At 35.4% G+C, this 19,010-nt stretch overlaps 1 protein-coding gene across 3 annotated transcripts; it reads left to right on the top strand.

Moving 5' to 3' along the window:
- Window positions 1-616: 616 nt before the first annotated feature.
- Window positions 617-15,660, top strand: LOC116181386 (probable G-protein coupled receptor 139). 3 transcript variants are annotated; one of them, XM_031501749.1, is made up of 5 exons: window positions 617-742; window positions 13,870-13,905; window positions 14,003-14,486; window positions 14,640-15,326; window positions 15,479-15,660. In XM_031501749.1, exons 2-5 carry the CDS (start codon window positions 13,875-13,877, stop codon window positions 15,534-15,536), a joined length of 1,260 nt encoding a protein of 419 aa, XP_031357609.1. In that variant the 5' UTR covers window positions 617-742; window positions 13,870-13,874; the 3' UTR covers window positions 15,537-15,660. The 3 variants fall into 3 exon arrangements, with proteins under 3 accessions (XP_031357609.1, XP_031357618.1, XP_031357600.1); XM_031501758.1 differs by having other exon boundaries at window positions 640-742; window positions 13,870-14,486; window positions 14,640-15,174; XM_031501740.1 differs by having other exon boundaries at window positions 640-742; window positions 13,870-14,486.
- Window positions 15,661-19,010: the final 3,350 nt, after the last annotated feature.

The following is a 19,010-nucleotide window of genomic DNA, read 5'->3' as shown; positions in this document are numbered from 1 at the left end:
CGAACCATTTAATTAATTCATGTTCATACACCTAATGACCTCTTGAGTGCCGCCATATGAAACTTTCGGGAATGTAAAGGGAACATACAAAGGTCTTTGAGTGTACTTCAGAAAAGTTAGTGGATCTGCATTTTCAATACGTAGAGGGTTTATCGAGGAGTTTATGCTTTTTACATTTAACAGGGACTTGTATCTTTCCCATATTTTCAACTGACTGAAGAGTCAAACAAGATAAGTATCTGATTATTCAGATTTCAATTTTTTATAACTTATGTGCTCGAATTTGTGTTAATAGATTTTTGTCTTTCTAAAACTCGACTTTGTCAGAACTAATCGTTAGGTACTACTGGACTACCAAATGATTTTATAAGGAATTGTTCTGTCTGTCTTCAAAGCCATTAACAGTAATAATGAAACTGGATAGAAGTTCATTTTGTAGGATTGCAACACCAACTCAATTTGTTTTGAATAACGTAGAAATAGTTCACTTCAGCTTTTGCATGAAAGGAGAAATGAGTAACATAACAATCTAGTGATTGCGCAAGGTCTTCAGAACGTTGTATGGAGTGTTGTCACAATGATGTTTCATTCCTCTCCCAATCGCGCTTCCGGAAACATTAAGCGAAATTTGTTGGTATAGGTAAAGTTCGAATTGTATTTTTCCATAACTGCTTATCAATAGAAAATCGCATATGGAAAACGTGGGTTTGTCTTTGTGAACTGCGATGCTTTTAGTCAACAGGTGAGTAAAATTTATTTCTCCTGCGTTTCTGAGGTTTGAGTTTAGTATTTTTGACTATCATCCAAATTGTATAATGTTTCCTTGACAAGCTCCATGTGGAACAAAAACCACTGCAATAATAAACTCATGATAGCTATATAAAATAAGAGAAAATTACTCGTTTGGCAATAAGGGAGATTTATTAGACCCAAGGGTTCATTTTCAACATAAAAGGCGCGCGTATAAAAGTTTTTCGTGCCAATATATACAAGATTCGTTGTCACAAACACTTAACTTGAGTTTATGTTTATAGTACCAGTAGGATGATGATTGATTGATGATAGTTGTAAGAATGTAAAAGGGTTCCTTTAACCGTGGACTGAAAATTGTGAATAATGTTCGACAAACCTGTATTTTCGTGTATTATACGACTTTTGGGACAATACTTTTGTGAATAAAAAATGTGGGGTTTATAGTTGCAGTAATTACTACTTTCATCAGAGCAGGAATCGCATTTCTAAATATTTCTAAATATTGAGGAATGAGGATCCTCATGTGATCTGGATTCGTATGATAACGTGAAAAGCGTTCGTATTGGATCCTATAAAACAATACAAAACCTGAAAATCCCTTGGAAACTATTATATTTAAACTAAAACATTTGCATATTTTGATTTTCGTTCAATTGTTACCCTTACCTTAAAAAATTATCCGTAAGTAAAATCACGTTTCATATATATATGTGCGAAAAGTGAGAGTTTTCTGTTGCAATGAAAAAACCTAAAACATTTAAATCTTTTCTAATTTCTCCAAAACTTTAGGGGCTTTAAATTAAAAGCAGGATCATTATCTCCTTTTTAATCTTTTACGTTAGGTTATAAACAGTGTTTGACTTGGTTATACATACCTACACTCAAAAGATCGTTGTCATGACCCTTTGAACATGTTTGGCTTTTAGTTTAAACGCCGGTATTTCTCACAAAGCGGGCAGGAAATAAGGGCATATCGCCTTCAGCGAATTTCATCGAAAAAGATTTTATTTATCCATATGTACCCCTCACAAAGTCATAACTCAGCCTACAGGTGGATCGAGCTCAAATATAATGGATTGCCGTTTACTTTTCAGCTATAAAAAATCTCGCTTTAAAAAGTGATTGACTTTGGAGTTCCGTTTGTCGTTTCCTTTGCAAAACTGATTGAGTGACTTGAGAGACTGAATAATTGAGGAAACTATTGAACTATTAAACAGTACTTCTTAAAGTCACATTAAACGTCTTCGTAAGAGATTAAAACAAAGTTTCTGTTAAAAAAGTCAAAGATATACTCGTAGATCAAAAGTAATTGTTTTCTATAGACTGTGTACGACCATTGAAAGTGCTTGAAATTTCTTCAATAAAGTAATGTAAAAGTAATGCACAATTTTTGTATTTCTTTTGTACTTAAGCGTCGAATTCGTTTTTTAAAAAATACCATTTGTGTTCTTTTAGGTAGGTACATTTTCTACCGAAACTGTTTATTTAGGGAATATGGTTGTAATTATGAACTGCCTTCGAAAGTAAAATTTTAAAATATTCGATACGTAGCACAGATAAGCCGCTTCCATTTTATTATTGATGTGCGTATAGTAAACCTTAGCTTTAATGATTGATGAGTGCTCTGTTGCAATCCTAACTATAAGCTGCTCAAATCACTATTAATACTGTGATCTGATCAGCTTTGTCAAATGTGAAATGTAAGGTACAGCTGAGTCATCAGCATAGAAAATACTCGTGCAGTTTTTTATGGTTTTTTCAAAATCAGGAATGCATGCAGAGAATATCAACGGTCCTAGGATGGAACCTTGTGGAACGCCATTCATTATACTAACCGGGGACGAGACACTCATATTATATGCACGGATTGAAACCTGTTCGTTAGATAACAATGAATAAGTTTTAAGCTTTATTGGAATCCAGACCCGTAAAGATATCATTTGTGACTTTTAGTAAGGCGCTCGTTGTATTATGCCCAGGGGCCCCAGGGCAAAAACTGAATTCACTGTTAGGTATAATTCTGTTGATATTAAAATAATGATACATTTGCTGATATATAGCTTTTTCTAGCATTTTAGATAAAATGGGTTATGTGGGTTACCTCAATGTTAAACGTAATTTGCAGTTCTAAATGCGCCATAGAGAGAATTAATTGTAATTTCGATCCTAGTACTTGCTTATCATTTTGCTTTATTGTTTCGTACCAGCTTAGTAAATAAACGGATAATATTATTTTGTAGACTGAGCCGATAACAAGGATAATCTTTAACAGAACATATGCGGAAACCATATCCAAATAGTACAAAACAGTAATATTGGTAAACACTGAATGTTAACGAGTATTACCTAACCTGACAAACATTGGGATTGCGACGTGGTAATGATAAGGGGGGGATTTCTCAGGAATGCGAATTCATCGGGGCAAGGTTTCTTGGGGTGAATATTCTGGAAGTGAGTTAGAGGGCTCGAAGCTATCCTGTCCAATTTGACTGAGAAAATATTCGGCGAATTTCTCCTGGTGTGACTTTTCAAAGCAGAGTTATCCCGCCGCAGATATTCTTCTAATAGACCAAAAACAATCTTACAATACATATATTATTTCAAAAGTTGAATTCCTGCATGCCCGCACTGGTTGGCTCTTTTTATCGTGCCGTGTTACTTTTTTTATATCTTTAATCATTGAATTTATAACTATCAAATTCAATGCTTTAATCACATTTATTCTTGGCAACGTTGTATTTTTATTTTATAGCATTTTAAACCATAATTGCAAGGCAAAATTTGCAAACATTTCAGAGTAATAGCATTCTCCAATAGAAAGGGGTTTGATATACGGACGTACGAATCGAAGGACAAAGTGTTCACAATAGGTACTTTTCCTTTGGAAGAATCCTAAAACTTGAAGGAGTGAGCCACATCAAGCGATAAACTATGGAGTATGAGCGATATATTCTTTGATGCGTCGAAATACATTTATTTTCTCGATTTCATAATGGTCGATAAGAGAACAAGGCGATGCAAGGAGAAGTTTTTTAATGTAACTTCAGCATTTTCCTTTTGCTTTTGTATTGTGAAGTTTCCAATTATCGTTACGCTGTTACATAATTATAACGACTAAAATAGTAACCATTAGTCTGTCAGTGGTATTTTAAAATTGAAAGGAAAGTGTTGATTGATCCAACCGCAACACTTATGCAGACAAAAAGCTCCCATCGCGGTAGTAATGCAATTGCATAGAGCATAGACGTGTTCCTTGTTAGGTAATAAAAACGCTCGTCGGTAATGGATAAGTTTCAAAAACGGATTAACGCTCGACCCTATGGTTTTATATCTTCTTTGCCGCTCTGAAGTTGGAAAAATTAGATACAACCCACGTTCTAATTGAAATGCCGTTGTGTTAGAATGACAAAGCTATATAACTCACGAGGATGATTATACAAGCGCTATAATTGTCAATTAAGTTTATCTATTTTAAAATAGCGTTCGACTTTTGTAGCTGTTATAGTACAGTATGGAGAACGGTAAGGGATTTTTACCGTTCGAAGACAATTTTATTGTTTGGAGGAGGAGCGGAGCGACGACTCCAATTATTGTCTGAGAACGGTAACCCTTAACGTTCGACGTGCTTATAACATTTTTTGCGCGATCGAAATTAAAATAATGCATCAATATAAATATGCACTAACAAATTAACTAGCAAAATAAATCGAAATGATCGAAGTGGTATGGTGTACATCACTAGGTAACCAGTTTATTTGTCAAAACTGAAATTAATAATTTCTTGTGCATGGGTCTGATGTAGTTTGCTAGCTTTGCACTTCCGTTATGACTTTATGAGCGAGGTATTCGCCGGTGGCCGAATGGTATGTCGAAGATTTTACAGAACAAAATTGTAGTTGGAATGTATTAAGAAAAACGAAAGCACATCTTCAAACACATTGATCTCTATTGCTTCAGGTTTAAATGAAGAACGTGTTCTTTCTATAGGAAACATCAGCACAAATTGTACGTTTAATCTTAGTGTAAAGAATAGAATACACTATGGTTTAATGTAACAATAATTAAAGATTAAATGTAATGTAAGACCGTTGAGTGAAAGAATCGATTCTTTCACTCAACGGTAAGACTGTTAACATTGAACTGATTGTTTCTAAAAAGGCGTCGGTAAGTATTTTTGCTGTTCTGTTTTTAGATCGGTAAGTAATTTTGGCGTCGTTGTAATCATAGCAACTGGTAAATTCCACTTACTGTCATGGAAACACACATGGTAAATAGTCAAAAATGACCGATCGCGCAAAAAAAAACATTATAAGGGAATGCGGTATTTTGTAACAATTTTAGTAAGCGTTGTTCAAGTTTGACAGTTTAGCATTTTGTACTAATCAATAAACAATTTAACGTAGAACCGGTGTTTCTTTAACGTAGTAAATGTATTTTATTTTACAGTAGCTATTAGCTACTCTATGCTATTAGTAATTTAAGATATCGCAACCACAAAAGGTCAAATAACATTATTAATTTGTTTTAAATCTATCTTTATAAAAATGGAAGGCCCTAACGGATTTTAGATTGTGATTGGAACGACAATGAAACTTACCATTCTCGTGTAAACGATTACCTGTCAAGTCTGGATAGAATAAATTATTTTCTCCCAACCAGAATTAACGACTGCGGGAAATGCTTTTGATTAAAATACACGAGACAACACTCTTATTTACATGACGGATAAAATTATTCTTCGTATAGAAAGTGTGTTCAGAAAAACTTCGAAGAATTAAAGTGGCTTAGTCATGTCTGATATATTATACATTTTTCAGCTATGGTTTTTATAAAAAAAAACAATTGTGAAATTAGAATAGACCAAGAAGAGGAAGAACCAAACAAGCTTTTGATATGTTTCATACATGTTTTTTTTAAAAATAGGAGTACACCGAAACTGAAACAGAAACGTATTGTAACAGAAGGTTACATTTCACGGTGGACAACCCGTGCATGTTGTATTAATTAACGTAAATTTACATTGTATTTTCTGCCCAAAATCTTTATTCCCGACTACTCGTATTACTAAAATCTTTGACTCTATTTACTCAAGGAAATGGATCTCTTAACAAATAATTACTGAAGGGTCTTCGATGTGCATCACCTTGTAGGTAACAAATAAAAACAACATTTAAATCAATTAAATTAATTTTTTTAGTGGCTGAATTCTAACTGGAATATAATTTTCTACCACCTGGATTTCGATAAAATGAGGGTGATTACAGCCTCTGTTTTACAATGTCATTTAAACCTTTGAAACTAATTTTTTTAATCAGTTAGAAATGTCATTACTGGCAAACAGAACAAAATTCCTTCTTTCCAACTGATTTAAAACCATAAAAACAATATACACAGTATTTTCAGTATTTAGCTGCAGAAGTTTAGATTAAGTAATATTTGATCCTAAACTCAAGACAACTTTATTTTTTTTTTAAATGAAAATAGAAATAGAAAACGAAATTTGACATTTTCGGTTTTTCGGTAATATCTCAGAAATTTCCAAAGATTTTCCAAAAATTTCAAATGCGTTTTTTAGTCACAGAAAGCGGCAACTTTGCCCCTATTTTACAATTCTTGTTAGCCACGAATTTGAACCACCCTGTACATGTATTGTAATCTGAGGTTTCGTTGTTAATAAACACTTAACTAACTATCTGTTAATTGTTCCGTACTACGGTAACGATTGGCGCCTATCAACAGAGGCGGATCCAGACTTTGATTTTGGGGGGGGTCATGGAGTGATTTTTGTGACTGGGTGGGGAGTGGTGTGCACATCAGAATATTAAAAAAAAACATTTTTATTGCATATAAGAACAATATATTTATATTACAAGTTCAGCTCGTCTTCTGGAGCTTTTCCCAAAAGTGGTAATCATTTTGTCGACGTCAAGCTGAATCTGGCGGTGAATATGGAGCAAAGCTAGACCAGTGAGCCGTTCCTCCTCCATAGTTGTTTCAGCCAAGTTTTGAGCCGGCGCAGGGTTGAAAAGCTTGCCATGGATTTTAAGCTATACTTAAGCTAAGTTCAACTTAAATTTGTTGGTGCAAACGGTCATTAGATTTTTAGATGGGCAATATTTTCCATTAATTTCTTATAATTTAATTCCACAATAAAGAAAGGTTAATGTTTAAGAGGGGGTCATGACCCCCATGACCCCCCTTGGATCCGCCACTGCCTATCAACAGGATGGCACTTCGACGATACACATGCCCATACAGACGACAATAATGTTCAGTAGCGCCCAAGAACAACTCCAACTCATCCAAACGTTCATGGATGCTCTTCAAAAGACTCAAGCCAATCAACTCGAGCTATCCACTTCCAACGGCCGACAACTAAAGGATCCCGTCGCATTCTTCACGACATTAGAACTGGCCCCGAAATCCGACCCCAAGGAGCAACTCATTGCCGTAACGGAACAACTTAAAGACGAGGAGGCAGAATGGTGGAATATCCACCAAACCTACTCCCACGATTATGCGGCCTTAAAACAAGCCTTTCTGGAGAAGTAACACAACGACGTGATACGCGGGACCCTCAACGCCGAGTTCTTAGCCAAGGAGCAGAAGTTCAACCATACCTTTCTACAAAGAAAGGCAAAAACTGCACGAAGGCTCAACCTCGATCCGTCAGTTCGTGCGCGGAACCAGACAAGTGACGCTTCTCGAACTGACGAATCAACCGCACCGAAGCAGAGAACAAGGAGATGGGCAAATCGACGCAACAACGGCCACGGAAACATGCCAGCGGTCGGATCCTCCGACCGACAATCCAAGTACAACGCCGATCTGCCATCACTCTTGGTTACCGTGGCTGGTACCGAATTACAGACCCTACTCGACTCGTGGCTTACACACAATTTCAGCGGAGAGGGTCTCACTGACATCATCGAACATCGCATGAACACCACCGCCGAAGTGGCAGAATCGCCTTACCGCCTGAACATTATTGCATCTCGGCAACCAGACGGATATAAACGTTCATGGACCCTTACGTCGAATCCACAATGGGAAATTGATTCATCCTGGTAGTAACGGATCTCTACAGTTTGTGGATGGTAGCTTTCGCTTGACGTTTCACCGCCACTGATGCCATGGTAAATCTACTGGAGCGGGTTACGAGCTTCCGCGACCAGGAGAGTGGCATGCGAAATCTGACCTCCGAGCCAGATTGGAACAAGACGACGTAGTAAAAGAACGACGGATAAGGCAGACTCACCGTAAGCAACACTCATCTCGTGATGGAACGGGCAAGAGACAACGTTATCGGTGACTTCCGCCTCAACCACCGGAACCGTACATTCAGCTGGACAGAATTATGTCGCCAACACAACCACGACAACAACGAGCACAACGTCACCGCCGCCTGCTCCAGTAATTACATTTGGCCGTCGTAACTGCTTTAAAAGCGGGGAGAACTGTTACCACACTCGGTCCCGCTTTACCACAAGGATTTCATTTTATTACAATGACTCACTTAATTTACCTCATTCCGAATATACATACGTATAGCAGTATTTATGATCCTAATTCTATTTGTATCTGAAACAAAAGTTATTTGTGCAACCAGTTGGGCAAAAGCACTTTTTTTCGTACCGAGCGGATATCTGCGGAAACGAGCGAAGCGCAATTCTCGAAAAAGTGGAAAATACCTACGCGTAAAAGAAGCAGATTGTTAAAGTGACTATTCCCAACTCAAAGACAAAAGCATTTGGAGAATTTACTATAACCACTGGCAGAGCTGGACAGAATACTTTCAAAAAGTATTTGAATATTAAATAGTAAATACTTTACACAAATCAAAGGTATTTGAATACTAAATACTTTTACGTCCAGCACAAGCGAATACTAGACACAGATACATTGAAAAGTATTCAAATACTTTAGAATGTATTCGAATGCTTTCAAAAGTATTATAATACTATCAAAGGTATTCGAATACTTTGAAAAGTATTTCATTAACTTCCTTGAAAAGTATTCGAATACAGTAAAAAGTATACAAATACTTGTCACTCAAATACATTAAAAATTTAAAATAGTATACTAGATAAAGGCTTAATACTACTTAAAAAATCAAGTTATACTTTGTATGAGGTTAGCTTTTTTTATATTTCTATTGTTATATACAAATTTAAGGGGAGTACAAACGTCGTGCACATGATACGTACGCCTTTCTGAAATTAATCCTAGCGATTTTGGAACAGATCCATTTTTGACCATCCGTTTGTCCGTGTGCATGATAGTTTGTTTAGAAACGTGCGATCGCTTTGAAAATTGGTACACATGGTCTTAAGGATATAAGAAAGGTCCCTATTGTTTTTAAGTTACGTAGACTATCCAGTCAAAAAGTTTCACTCCAGGATCGTTCGGTATTCAGATTGTATCGGATTCTTATATTTGATTTTGTGACAATGGAAACTTTCCCTAAACATTTCTAAATTGTTCTCAAATATTTGAATAAATTTTGGTGTAGTCGATTTTTGGTAAAAAAGGAATGTTATACACTGCCCTTTTTTGAGGCCGGAAAAAAAATCGTCTGAGATCGACCGGGAAAAAACATTTTCTTATAGAATTTGGCCCGTAGAATCCATAATTACAAACAGTTTGAAGATTGGGCTACTAGTTCAAAAGTTACAGCCCTTTGAATTTTTTTTCGAAATTTGTTTTTTGTCCACAACTTTATATTTAGAGATCTAATCGAAAAAGTACAAATTGGTTAAGATTCTACGCACGAAATTTAATAAGAAAAGGTGTTTTCCTGTGGTTTTGGTGTAGTCGATTTTTGGTAAAAATGGAAAGTTATACACTGCCTTCTTTTGAGGCCCGAAAAAAAAATTGTCTCAGATGGACCCGGAAAAAAAAATTTCTTATAGAATGTGGCCTGTAGAATACATAATTTCAAACAGTTCCAAGATTGGGCTACTAGTTCAAAAGTTACAGCCCTTTGAATTTTCTTTCGAAATTGGTTTCTTTTAGATTGAGAAGTCTGATCGAAAAAGTACGAATTGTTTTGGATTCTACGCACCAAAATTAATAAGAAAAAGTGTTTTCCCGAGAAATTTTGCTGCAGTCGATTTTTGGTAAAAAAGGAAGGTTATACACTGCCTGTTTTTGAGGCCCGAAAAAAAAATTGTCCCAGATGGTCCCGGAATAAAAAATTTCTTATAGAATGTGGCGTGTAGAATCCATAATTTCAAACAGTTCCAAGATTGGGCTACTAGTTCAAAAGTTACAGCCCTTTGAATTTTCTTTCGAAATTGGTTTCTAGTCTATAACTTTTGATTGAGAAGTCTGATCGAAAAAGTACGAATTGTTTTGGATTCTACGCACCAAAATTAATAAAATAAAGTGTTTTCCCGAGAAATTTTGGTGTAGTCGATTTTTGGTAAAAAAGGAAGGTTATACACTGCCTTTTTTTGAGGTTCGAAAAAAAAATTGTCTCAGATCGACCCGGAAAAAAATTTCTTATGGAAAGTGGCCTGTAGAATCCATAATTTTAAACAGTTCCAAGATTGGGCTACTAGTTCAAAAGTTACAGCCCTTTGAATTTTCTTTCGAGATTGGTTTCTAGTCTATAACTTTTGATTGAGAAGTCTGATCGAAAAAGTACGAATTGTTTTGGATTCTACGCACCAAAATTAATAAGAAAAAGTGTTTTTCCCGAGAAATTTTGGAGCAGTCGATTTTTGGTAAAAAGGAAGGTATTACACTGCCTTTTTTTGAGGCCCTCAGAAAAAATTGTCTCAGATCGACCCGGAAAAAAATTTTTCTAATAGAATGTGGCCTGTAGAATCCATAATTTCAAACAGTTCCAAGATTGGGCTACTTAGTTCAAAAAGTTACAGTTCTTATTGATTTAGAATCTGATCGAAAGAGTAACGGAATTGTTTTTGGATTCTACGCACTACCTTTTTGAGGCCCGAAAAAAGGACCGAAAAAAAATTGGCTCAGATCGACCCGGAAAAAAAATTTTCTTATAGAATGTGGCCTGTAGAATCCATAATTTCAAACAGTTCCAAGATTGGGCTACTAGTTCAAAGTTACAGCCCTTTGAATTTTTTTCGAAATTGGTTTCTAGTCTATAACTTTTGATTGAGAAGTCTGATCGAAAAAGTACGAATTGTTTTGGATTCTACGCACCAAAATTAATAAGAAAAGGTGTTTTCCCGAGAAATTTTGGAGTAGTCGATTTTTGGTAAAAAAGGAAGGTTAAGTACCTATTCAAATACTATGCGAAGTATTCGAATACTTCTCAAAGTATTCAAATACCTTGCGAAGTATTCGAATACTTTACGAAGTATCCAAGTACTTTGCGAAGTATTCGAATACTAAATATTTGTGAAAGTATTTGAGTTACAAATACAAATACTGCTTCCATAAAAGTATTTAATTACAAAGTATTTGAATACTTTAAAGGATTTGAATACTAAAAAGTATTTACAAAATCGAATACTGCCCAGCTCTGGCCACTGGTGCTTTTAATGGTATAAATAAATCGCATTGAAATGCTAAAGAAATACGTGCTGTTGAATTGTATTTCTAACCGCGCTTATTACTTTATATTTCCAATTGGGTTTTCCGCGTTTTTTCAAAAACCTTGAAAATGAACTCCAAGCCCATTAAAAAAATTAGTGGTACTCATTTTTTTGTCAAGAGAAATCGTTGTGATTAGCAAACACGATTTTAAAATGAACGGCGTTTGAAAAGTTTCGAATGACCGCCACATTGCAGTGACGTCACTACGCGCGTTGGCGCTCAGCCGTAGCATTGCTTACAATCGATTCAGAGAAAGAAAACGTCGTTTTGACGGAAAAAAGCGTCGAATAATTATTGCATTTGTACCTGAGTGTGATAGCAGAAGTCATCGCGAACCTAATAAATTGTATATAAACGTCCCAACAGGAAATATACGAAAAAAGTTCGACGTGATACCGCGAGTTTGACATCCCATTTGTATTGTTGTGAAGACGATTCTAATTAATTAAAGTACATAATGTCGATTTAGTTTCAGTCAGTTATCGACGAAAATCCATCGATATCTAATATTGTAATTGCAATTCAGAATATGATTTACTTCGAACTCTGTTCTGGGCATATCTGTGGCCTTACATTTTTCTCTATTTTCACTTCCACATATCCAACACCCTAATTTTCTCGTTGAAACCCGTAAGGTGCATACTTTATTAGGTACCTACACTATACCTTGCACTATACACACAAAACTGGATGTTATACTTCCTATGAACCATAACAGATTTGCTTCTGGGCTTTGACTCCACTCAAACGAGTGGCATGGAAAAACTCACTTTTCGAGAAAAAGGCGGCGACCATTAACACTTCAACCTTTGGCAGACTATCTAACTGCCCCTTTACGAACCAGTCAGAACTCAGTTTATGGCAGATTGCCATAATAAGTCGAATCGAACTCTTATCAGTGTCATGCACTAATATAACTCCCGATCGGCAACTTGCGTAGTGACGTAAGCGACGCTCGGCCAATATCGGCATGTCGTCGGTTGCATGACAAAATTTGAAAGTTTTACGATATTGTATGTTGTTTCCTGACATGTTGCAATTAGAAAAAAAAGTTTTGTATATGAGATGTTTAATTACAGGTTATAAACTTTACAGTAAGACACGAAAAAGTTACAATTTTTTTTTCCCTTTTAGCTACCTTAAGCCTAATTTACATTTGGCAAGTTTACTGGCGGAAAGTACTGTCGGCCAGTAAACTTGTCACATGTAAATGCGCGGAGAGTGTCATTTAAATAGAAATAGGGTAGCAGAAAGTACTTTCCGCCAGTAAACTTGCCAAATGTAAATTAGGCTTTATGGTTCAATAATATACGAATTTGGGTTATTAATAAATGAACTACTAGTTATAGTTTCCGTCTAATAGTAAAACCCTCATACATTCGTCCTTAAAATTGGATCCTGCCTTCTTTTAAATTTCTGTATTGGGAAACCCCGTTACACATTATATTTTAAAAATAATTTTTTATTATACCTGAATCACAATCTCCGTTTTAAACACTCAAATGCGTGCGAAAAAGGGCCTTTAAAACACACGTGCTTTAAAGTTGCTAAGTAACGATACTTCAAGTATGACTTTTGAAACTGTCATCTGGATGAAATAAAAACTCCTCTTAGGTCGCTTTCTGTAAATGCAGAACATTTCTTTGGCTTTTGTACCTATCCTTTGGTTGAAGCTTTCACAAACGCGCATAATTTAGGGTATGCTTCCAAATCTGTTCTACTTTTTAATCGCAGCATTGTTCGAAGTTTTGAATGAATGCACCAAAATATAGAAGATTTAAATACCTTTGACATTTCCTTCATATATGCCAGCATTATGGATGCATTTAAGACTGTATTCGTAAGTAACTTCCTATTCATCCATGGAAACAACTTTTCATATTCTTTATAATAGGCTTTACTGGAGTTGGATTTTACACCTACCAACGTTTGTTTAGATTTTACAACAATCGATTTAATGGACGGTGTATTATCTTTTTCAACGGAAATCGTTTAATTCACAAAGACGATGATTTTTATAAGCAAACGTCAAGTGACATTTCCATGGCAATCGTGAAATTACGAACACCCAGCCCACTTAATTAGACATGTATTCGAGTATAACGTCAATATGATTTCATTGTATTTCCTATTTTTAAATTATACTGCAGGTATAATAAAAAATACTATAAGATACACGTGTATAATTGGTCTTTAAAGCACTTGCAACGTTAAAGGCACTCCGCTTTGCGTCGTGCCCTTAAACTCGTTGCGCGTGCTTTAAAGACTTGATTATACACTTGTATCTTAATATACTATTTTTACAATCCTGTAAATGTGTTTGCAATTAAGATTTTCACGTTTTTCTATCTTTTATTTCTTTGTATTTGCTGCTTGGGACCATTATCCCATGATGATGATCTTTTTTAATTGTTAATTACGTTAAGCGTATTGGTAAAGTAAGAAAAATTTCCAAAAGTTTTAAGTCTCTTGCCCACCCCAATACTGCTACTTTAAATTGTCTTTTAAAACATTGTCAATAACGTGTGTTCTTTGTTACAGATTATATGGGGAAGCTAGCGATTAGTTATGATGAATGTGAGTCCACTGTCTCGCGATGTAGTTGAATAAAACGGCTTAACGCTAAAGATGTTAAACATCAGCATGTTTATTCACTTGGCTTCAATAATTGCAGATAACAGAACAGCAGTGGGAGGACTTAATTTATCGGCCTCCGATATAAATTTGCTCAAAAGCTACATCTATGACAATTTTAACTATGAAAATGTAACGCGGCAGATGGAATGTGAGACATGTAATTGGGTCATCGAGGACATAGCTTTGAAATATTCTCAGACCTACCATGGCTACATCGCTATCACTGTCTGTTTATTTGGAATCGTGGCAAATATGTTAACAATAGCAGTACTAACTAGAAAGGATCTGGCTTCTGCGCCAATTAACAGGATACTAACAGGAATTGCAGTGGCTGATATTTTTCTCATGGTAGAGTATACAAGTTTCGCGTACTATTACTACATTGAACTTCCTGGAAAACTTAATTTTCCATACTGGGGAGCAGCTTTTATAATTTTCCATGCGAATTTTACGCAAATATTACACACCATATCAATCTGTCTCACATTAACGCTGGCTATTTGGAGATACATCGCCATTGGGTACGTCCAAATGTCTGTAATCCGTTTTCTGGTTGTTGTCATCTAAATGTATCTTGACCCACTAAAGTTTCTATATTTTGGCGTTTCATAGCCATCGCGTAAAATCTAAGAGATTGATGGCGCTTTCAATAAATTGCCAACTTTTTGTTTCAGGTATCCAGAAAAGACTCACCAATACTGCACCGAGCGCCGTTGTAGTTTAGCAATATCGATAAGCTACCTACTCCCAGTATTGCTTTGCGCGCCCACTTACATGATACTGGAAATAAAGTCAACGACCATTATGGAAGACCAAGAGTACACATTATACCATACGAGTTTAAGTGACATGGCTTCAAAAAATGAGACATATCTTCTCCTTAATTTCTGGATTTATGCAGTAATCATTAAATTATTCCCTTGCTGTTTATTGACGGTAATCAGTATATGGCTAATAAGAACCTTGTTCAAAGTTAAAAAAAGAAAGCAGGTGCTAAAGGGGTACAACGCCTGTCCGACGGCGTTTGGCGCAATTCCCGAAAGCAAATCGAAAAATAAAGGAGAACGAAGAGCGGATAGGACAACGAAAATGTTGGTTGCAGTGTTATGCTTGTTTTTGGTAACTGAATTTCCTCAAGGTTTACTTGCTTTATACATGGGAATACGAGGAAAGTGTGTGTTTTTAAAGTGCTACCAGAACTTTGGAGAGGTATTGGATATTCTAGCACTATTAAATGGAAGCATAAATTTTATATTATACTGCTGTATGAATAGGATGTTTCGGACAACATTTGGTCATTTATTTCGATATAACATTTTGTATAAGTGGTCGCCGCCATCTCAATCTGACCTTCATACTACGTATGTGAATTTACTTTCTTTTAATGTTTGTGTTGTGGTATGAGGCAATGGAAATGTTTAAATTTTCAGACTCCATTTAAGATTATGATTCATTTTACTATATTGTATGTTATCACATGTTTTAGTACTACTCATCTTGTTTTCTTTTTCAGCACGGGGGTAGTAAATTGTCCAAATCCCAGTGAACAAAAGACCACCACTTCACTTTAATATGATTTTTCTATACTATGTGTTATAAATGTATGTTATGTATAATTTATAATTACTGTCATAATACAATACAGGGTACATGATACAATATGATTAACTTGAATAAAATAATGTGATCAATCTAGTCAGTGTATTTCTATAAATATCGATAAGCGACATTTTTTTCTATTTATACAGGGTGATCACCAAGAAATGCTAGATACGAGGGTTGTCCAGAAAGTAGCAGACGTTTTCAAATAAAAAATTTTAAACTTGTAGAGAAAATCTATTATTATATACATTTGGGGGTGACACCCTTGGGCTATTTGTCAACACAAGCGCCATTCAAGTTGAGGCACTTATCATATCGTGGCACAAGTGTTTTGATTCCAACTTTTATAAATGGACCGATTTTTTGAAGTTTCAGCAATGACACCTATTAAACGTAAGTCGATTCCTTACGTCAAACGGTCAAACATGTCACAAATCGGGCGTGTTGCACGTATGTGCAAGACTAACTTTCTTATTGGAGCTGCCACTTTAATGCCACCTCTTTCTAATACAAGCAAACTAATCGCAGGTTGTATTAAAGGCGACAGTTTTCAAGTAGCCCCAGATGAAAAAATCAAGAGGCGTCAGATCGGCAGATGAATACTTACTGCTCAATCAGACCTTTAATTTATTCATTTAAGGGTATGACAAAGGGGGTGGTGCCATTTGAGAGAGGGGTTGGGGGTGCTAGGAGGTCACTCACTCCGTGATAAAAATATGGTCTAGTTCCCCTAGCCCCTATATGACAGTTATTCCAATATTACATTACATTAATCGAAATCTTTAGTTATATTAGTGTTAGTCACTTAATTTTGTTTACCCTTTAGATTGCATTTCATGTTTTGGTATATCTCTTAATTTAATTGTTTTTATTTTTTGTTATTCAATGCTATTTGCCTACTACTATATTCACACCGTATTTTTCTCATAAGTTTAGATTTTCGTTGGCTATTTGTATTTCGCTCGCTAGAAAATTCGAAAACGGAACCTAACCATGTCTACATACACACCCATAAACGTGAGAGCATCCCTAACTCTGCGCACCAACGGTTTTTAGAACAGTCAACACGGTCAAGAACTGCGCCGTTTTATTCGAAATGCACATCGTTATTGCTCTTATCTCTAGACATGCTTTCGTTCACGTTTACTATGAAGCGGTATATGTATAAATTTCTCTAAATGTTGAATGAAATACAAATGTAAAACTTAATTTTCCAAATTACAAAGTAACCACCCGTTACAGGCAGGGTCCATTACACGAACTTATAAATTAAGATGGACTGCTGATCAAACAGTTGCATAGAGGTAGAAATGGAAATGGGCGCGGCCATGATGTGCACGTTTTAGTTATTTTTTAGGGGAATTTTCCTAGTGCTCATCTTTTGAGACTATTGCAGCCTTGGAAAATGACATGTGTAACAGTAATTTATTTAGAAAACGTGAGGTTAATGCTTGTTTATTAGTTGATTTGAATTTCGCGCCAAGTGAGTGCACATCATGGCTGCCATCATGGCTCGTAGGTGTCATTTGTCAATTCAGCATTAGCAGTCCATCTTAATTTATAAGTTCGTGGCCCATTATAATTTGGCGAATCAAGATCACACTGCGTTATTCCGAAAAGTGCAGATGATCTATCTGAATTGTTCAATTCTTTACGATTTTTTGCTTTTTGGAACACTTTACTTCCTTCTGATGTGAATTTCATATGTGTTGGTATACTTATAATTCATAATTGTCCATATTTCTTCAACTAATCCGAATACATGTATAATTATGCAGCTTGAAATGCTTAATATTAAAATCTCGAGAATAGGACAGTAAATTAAACCTTTCTGTAATATCCAATGTCTGCAGTCTGCTAGCGTCTTGCCAGGTTACAGAAATAAAATAATGCAAGTCTTTCAAGCCCGTCTCTTCATCGAAATTATACTGTACTACTCTTTATATTTAATAACTGTAATTAAATTCCTAAAATGCCTTTGTCGTAGACGGCGACAAAAGGCACGATCTTGATGTAGGTACTTTCATTAGCCTTTGACGGCACAGATAAGGCACAAAGATCATAGTTGACTGCAAAGTAATGAAGGCAATATGTTTTGTTATCGAAAAATCCCTATACATGTAACTATACATACTGTTATGCAACTTTGTACAAAAATATTTGATGCTATATAAACCAATAAGTACACTTATTGGTATTGTAGTAACTATAGTACGAGTATATTTTCCCTACATAAATGTTATAATAATAATACAAAATTAATGCTATCTAACAAAGTTGTACGTAGCAACAGCGCATTCAATGAGACTTTCATTCTACGTTATGGGTAAAATATAGACCCAAATTAGGTACTTTTCAAAGTCACTATAATGACTAAGTATTTGCGTTTTGATTGTACACAAACTTAGTTTATTAAATAGATCCGTTAAAGTGCGAAATTTCCTTTAAATTAGTAGCAATCTGTCGATTACCAAGTTACCCATTAACACATTTTAAATAGTTAAAGTGCGAAAAACTATTGAATATGAAAAGAGCAATACAAACACGTTATTAATAAGGTACGTCTACAATAAATGATTTCATTGCAAGTTAGTGTCTACTTGTCGTGCATTTAAAATGGATTGTGGTAAGATGTTTGGAAAGAGAAACATATTTAACCCTCGAAGCGAACGTATAGGTCTGTATAGAGGAATTGCACAGCCCGCAAAAGTTAAAAGGGGAATTTCGTTGGTGGAAAAAGAACACAGTGAAATTACTCTCTGGAAGTTTTTCAAATGCGGCTTCCGCGGGGTGACCAGATTACTGTGGTGCAATTAGGGCTAGGGGGCCTTTGATCAGAATCTGAAAAAAGATCGCATAAACCTAGAGTTTTTAGCTGTTTTCTTTGCTCTAATATGTTTTGCGCGGTAACTTCCCAATTGCGCGGTATGGAACATGTTCCCGGGATACTTTTACATACATATAATGCCTTCATTTTCAACAGCAAATGCGAAGCTGTAGTAGCTCAGTAGTATCTAAATTCCGCTATATCTTTATAAATGTATAAATATGTTGTGTTCATTTTCCATTGTATGACGATTGTAAGCTGTTTTTGTACTGCCTTTAGAATTGTCAATATTGAAATAAATGGTTACGGTAGTGCTAACAAATGAATAATCTGATCATACGGTTGATGGTTTCATATTTTTTGTCAGAAAATAAAAGAATTTTTCAATAGGAATTTTGTTTTTCATTAAGCTTATTTATTTAATATGACAGATATTGCCCTGTGAACCACCTGGTCGCCCAGTATAACCCATAAAAAAATATCAGCATACTAAAATGTCACGCAGAAATTCAGGACAAACACTTAAAACATATATTAAACCCCACTATTCGTTACTGAAAATGTTCAAAAGTGTAAAAAACCAGATTTACAAACAAAACATTATTGCGTTTCTTTT

This window comes from Photinus pyralis, unplaced genomic scaffold, assembly GCF_008802855.1.
Source record: "Photinus pyralis isolate 1611_PpyrPB1 unplaced genomic scaffold, Ppyr1.3 Ppyr1.4_LG1, whole genome shotgun sequence".
NCBI lineage: Eukaryota > Metazoa > Arthropoda > Insecta > Coleoptera > Lampyridae > Photinus > Photinus pyralis.
The sequence above is the reverse complement of the archived record's forward strand: the minus strand, read 5'-3'. Positions and strand labels throughout refer to the sequence as shown.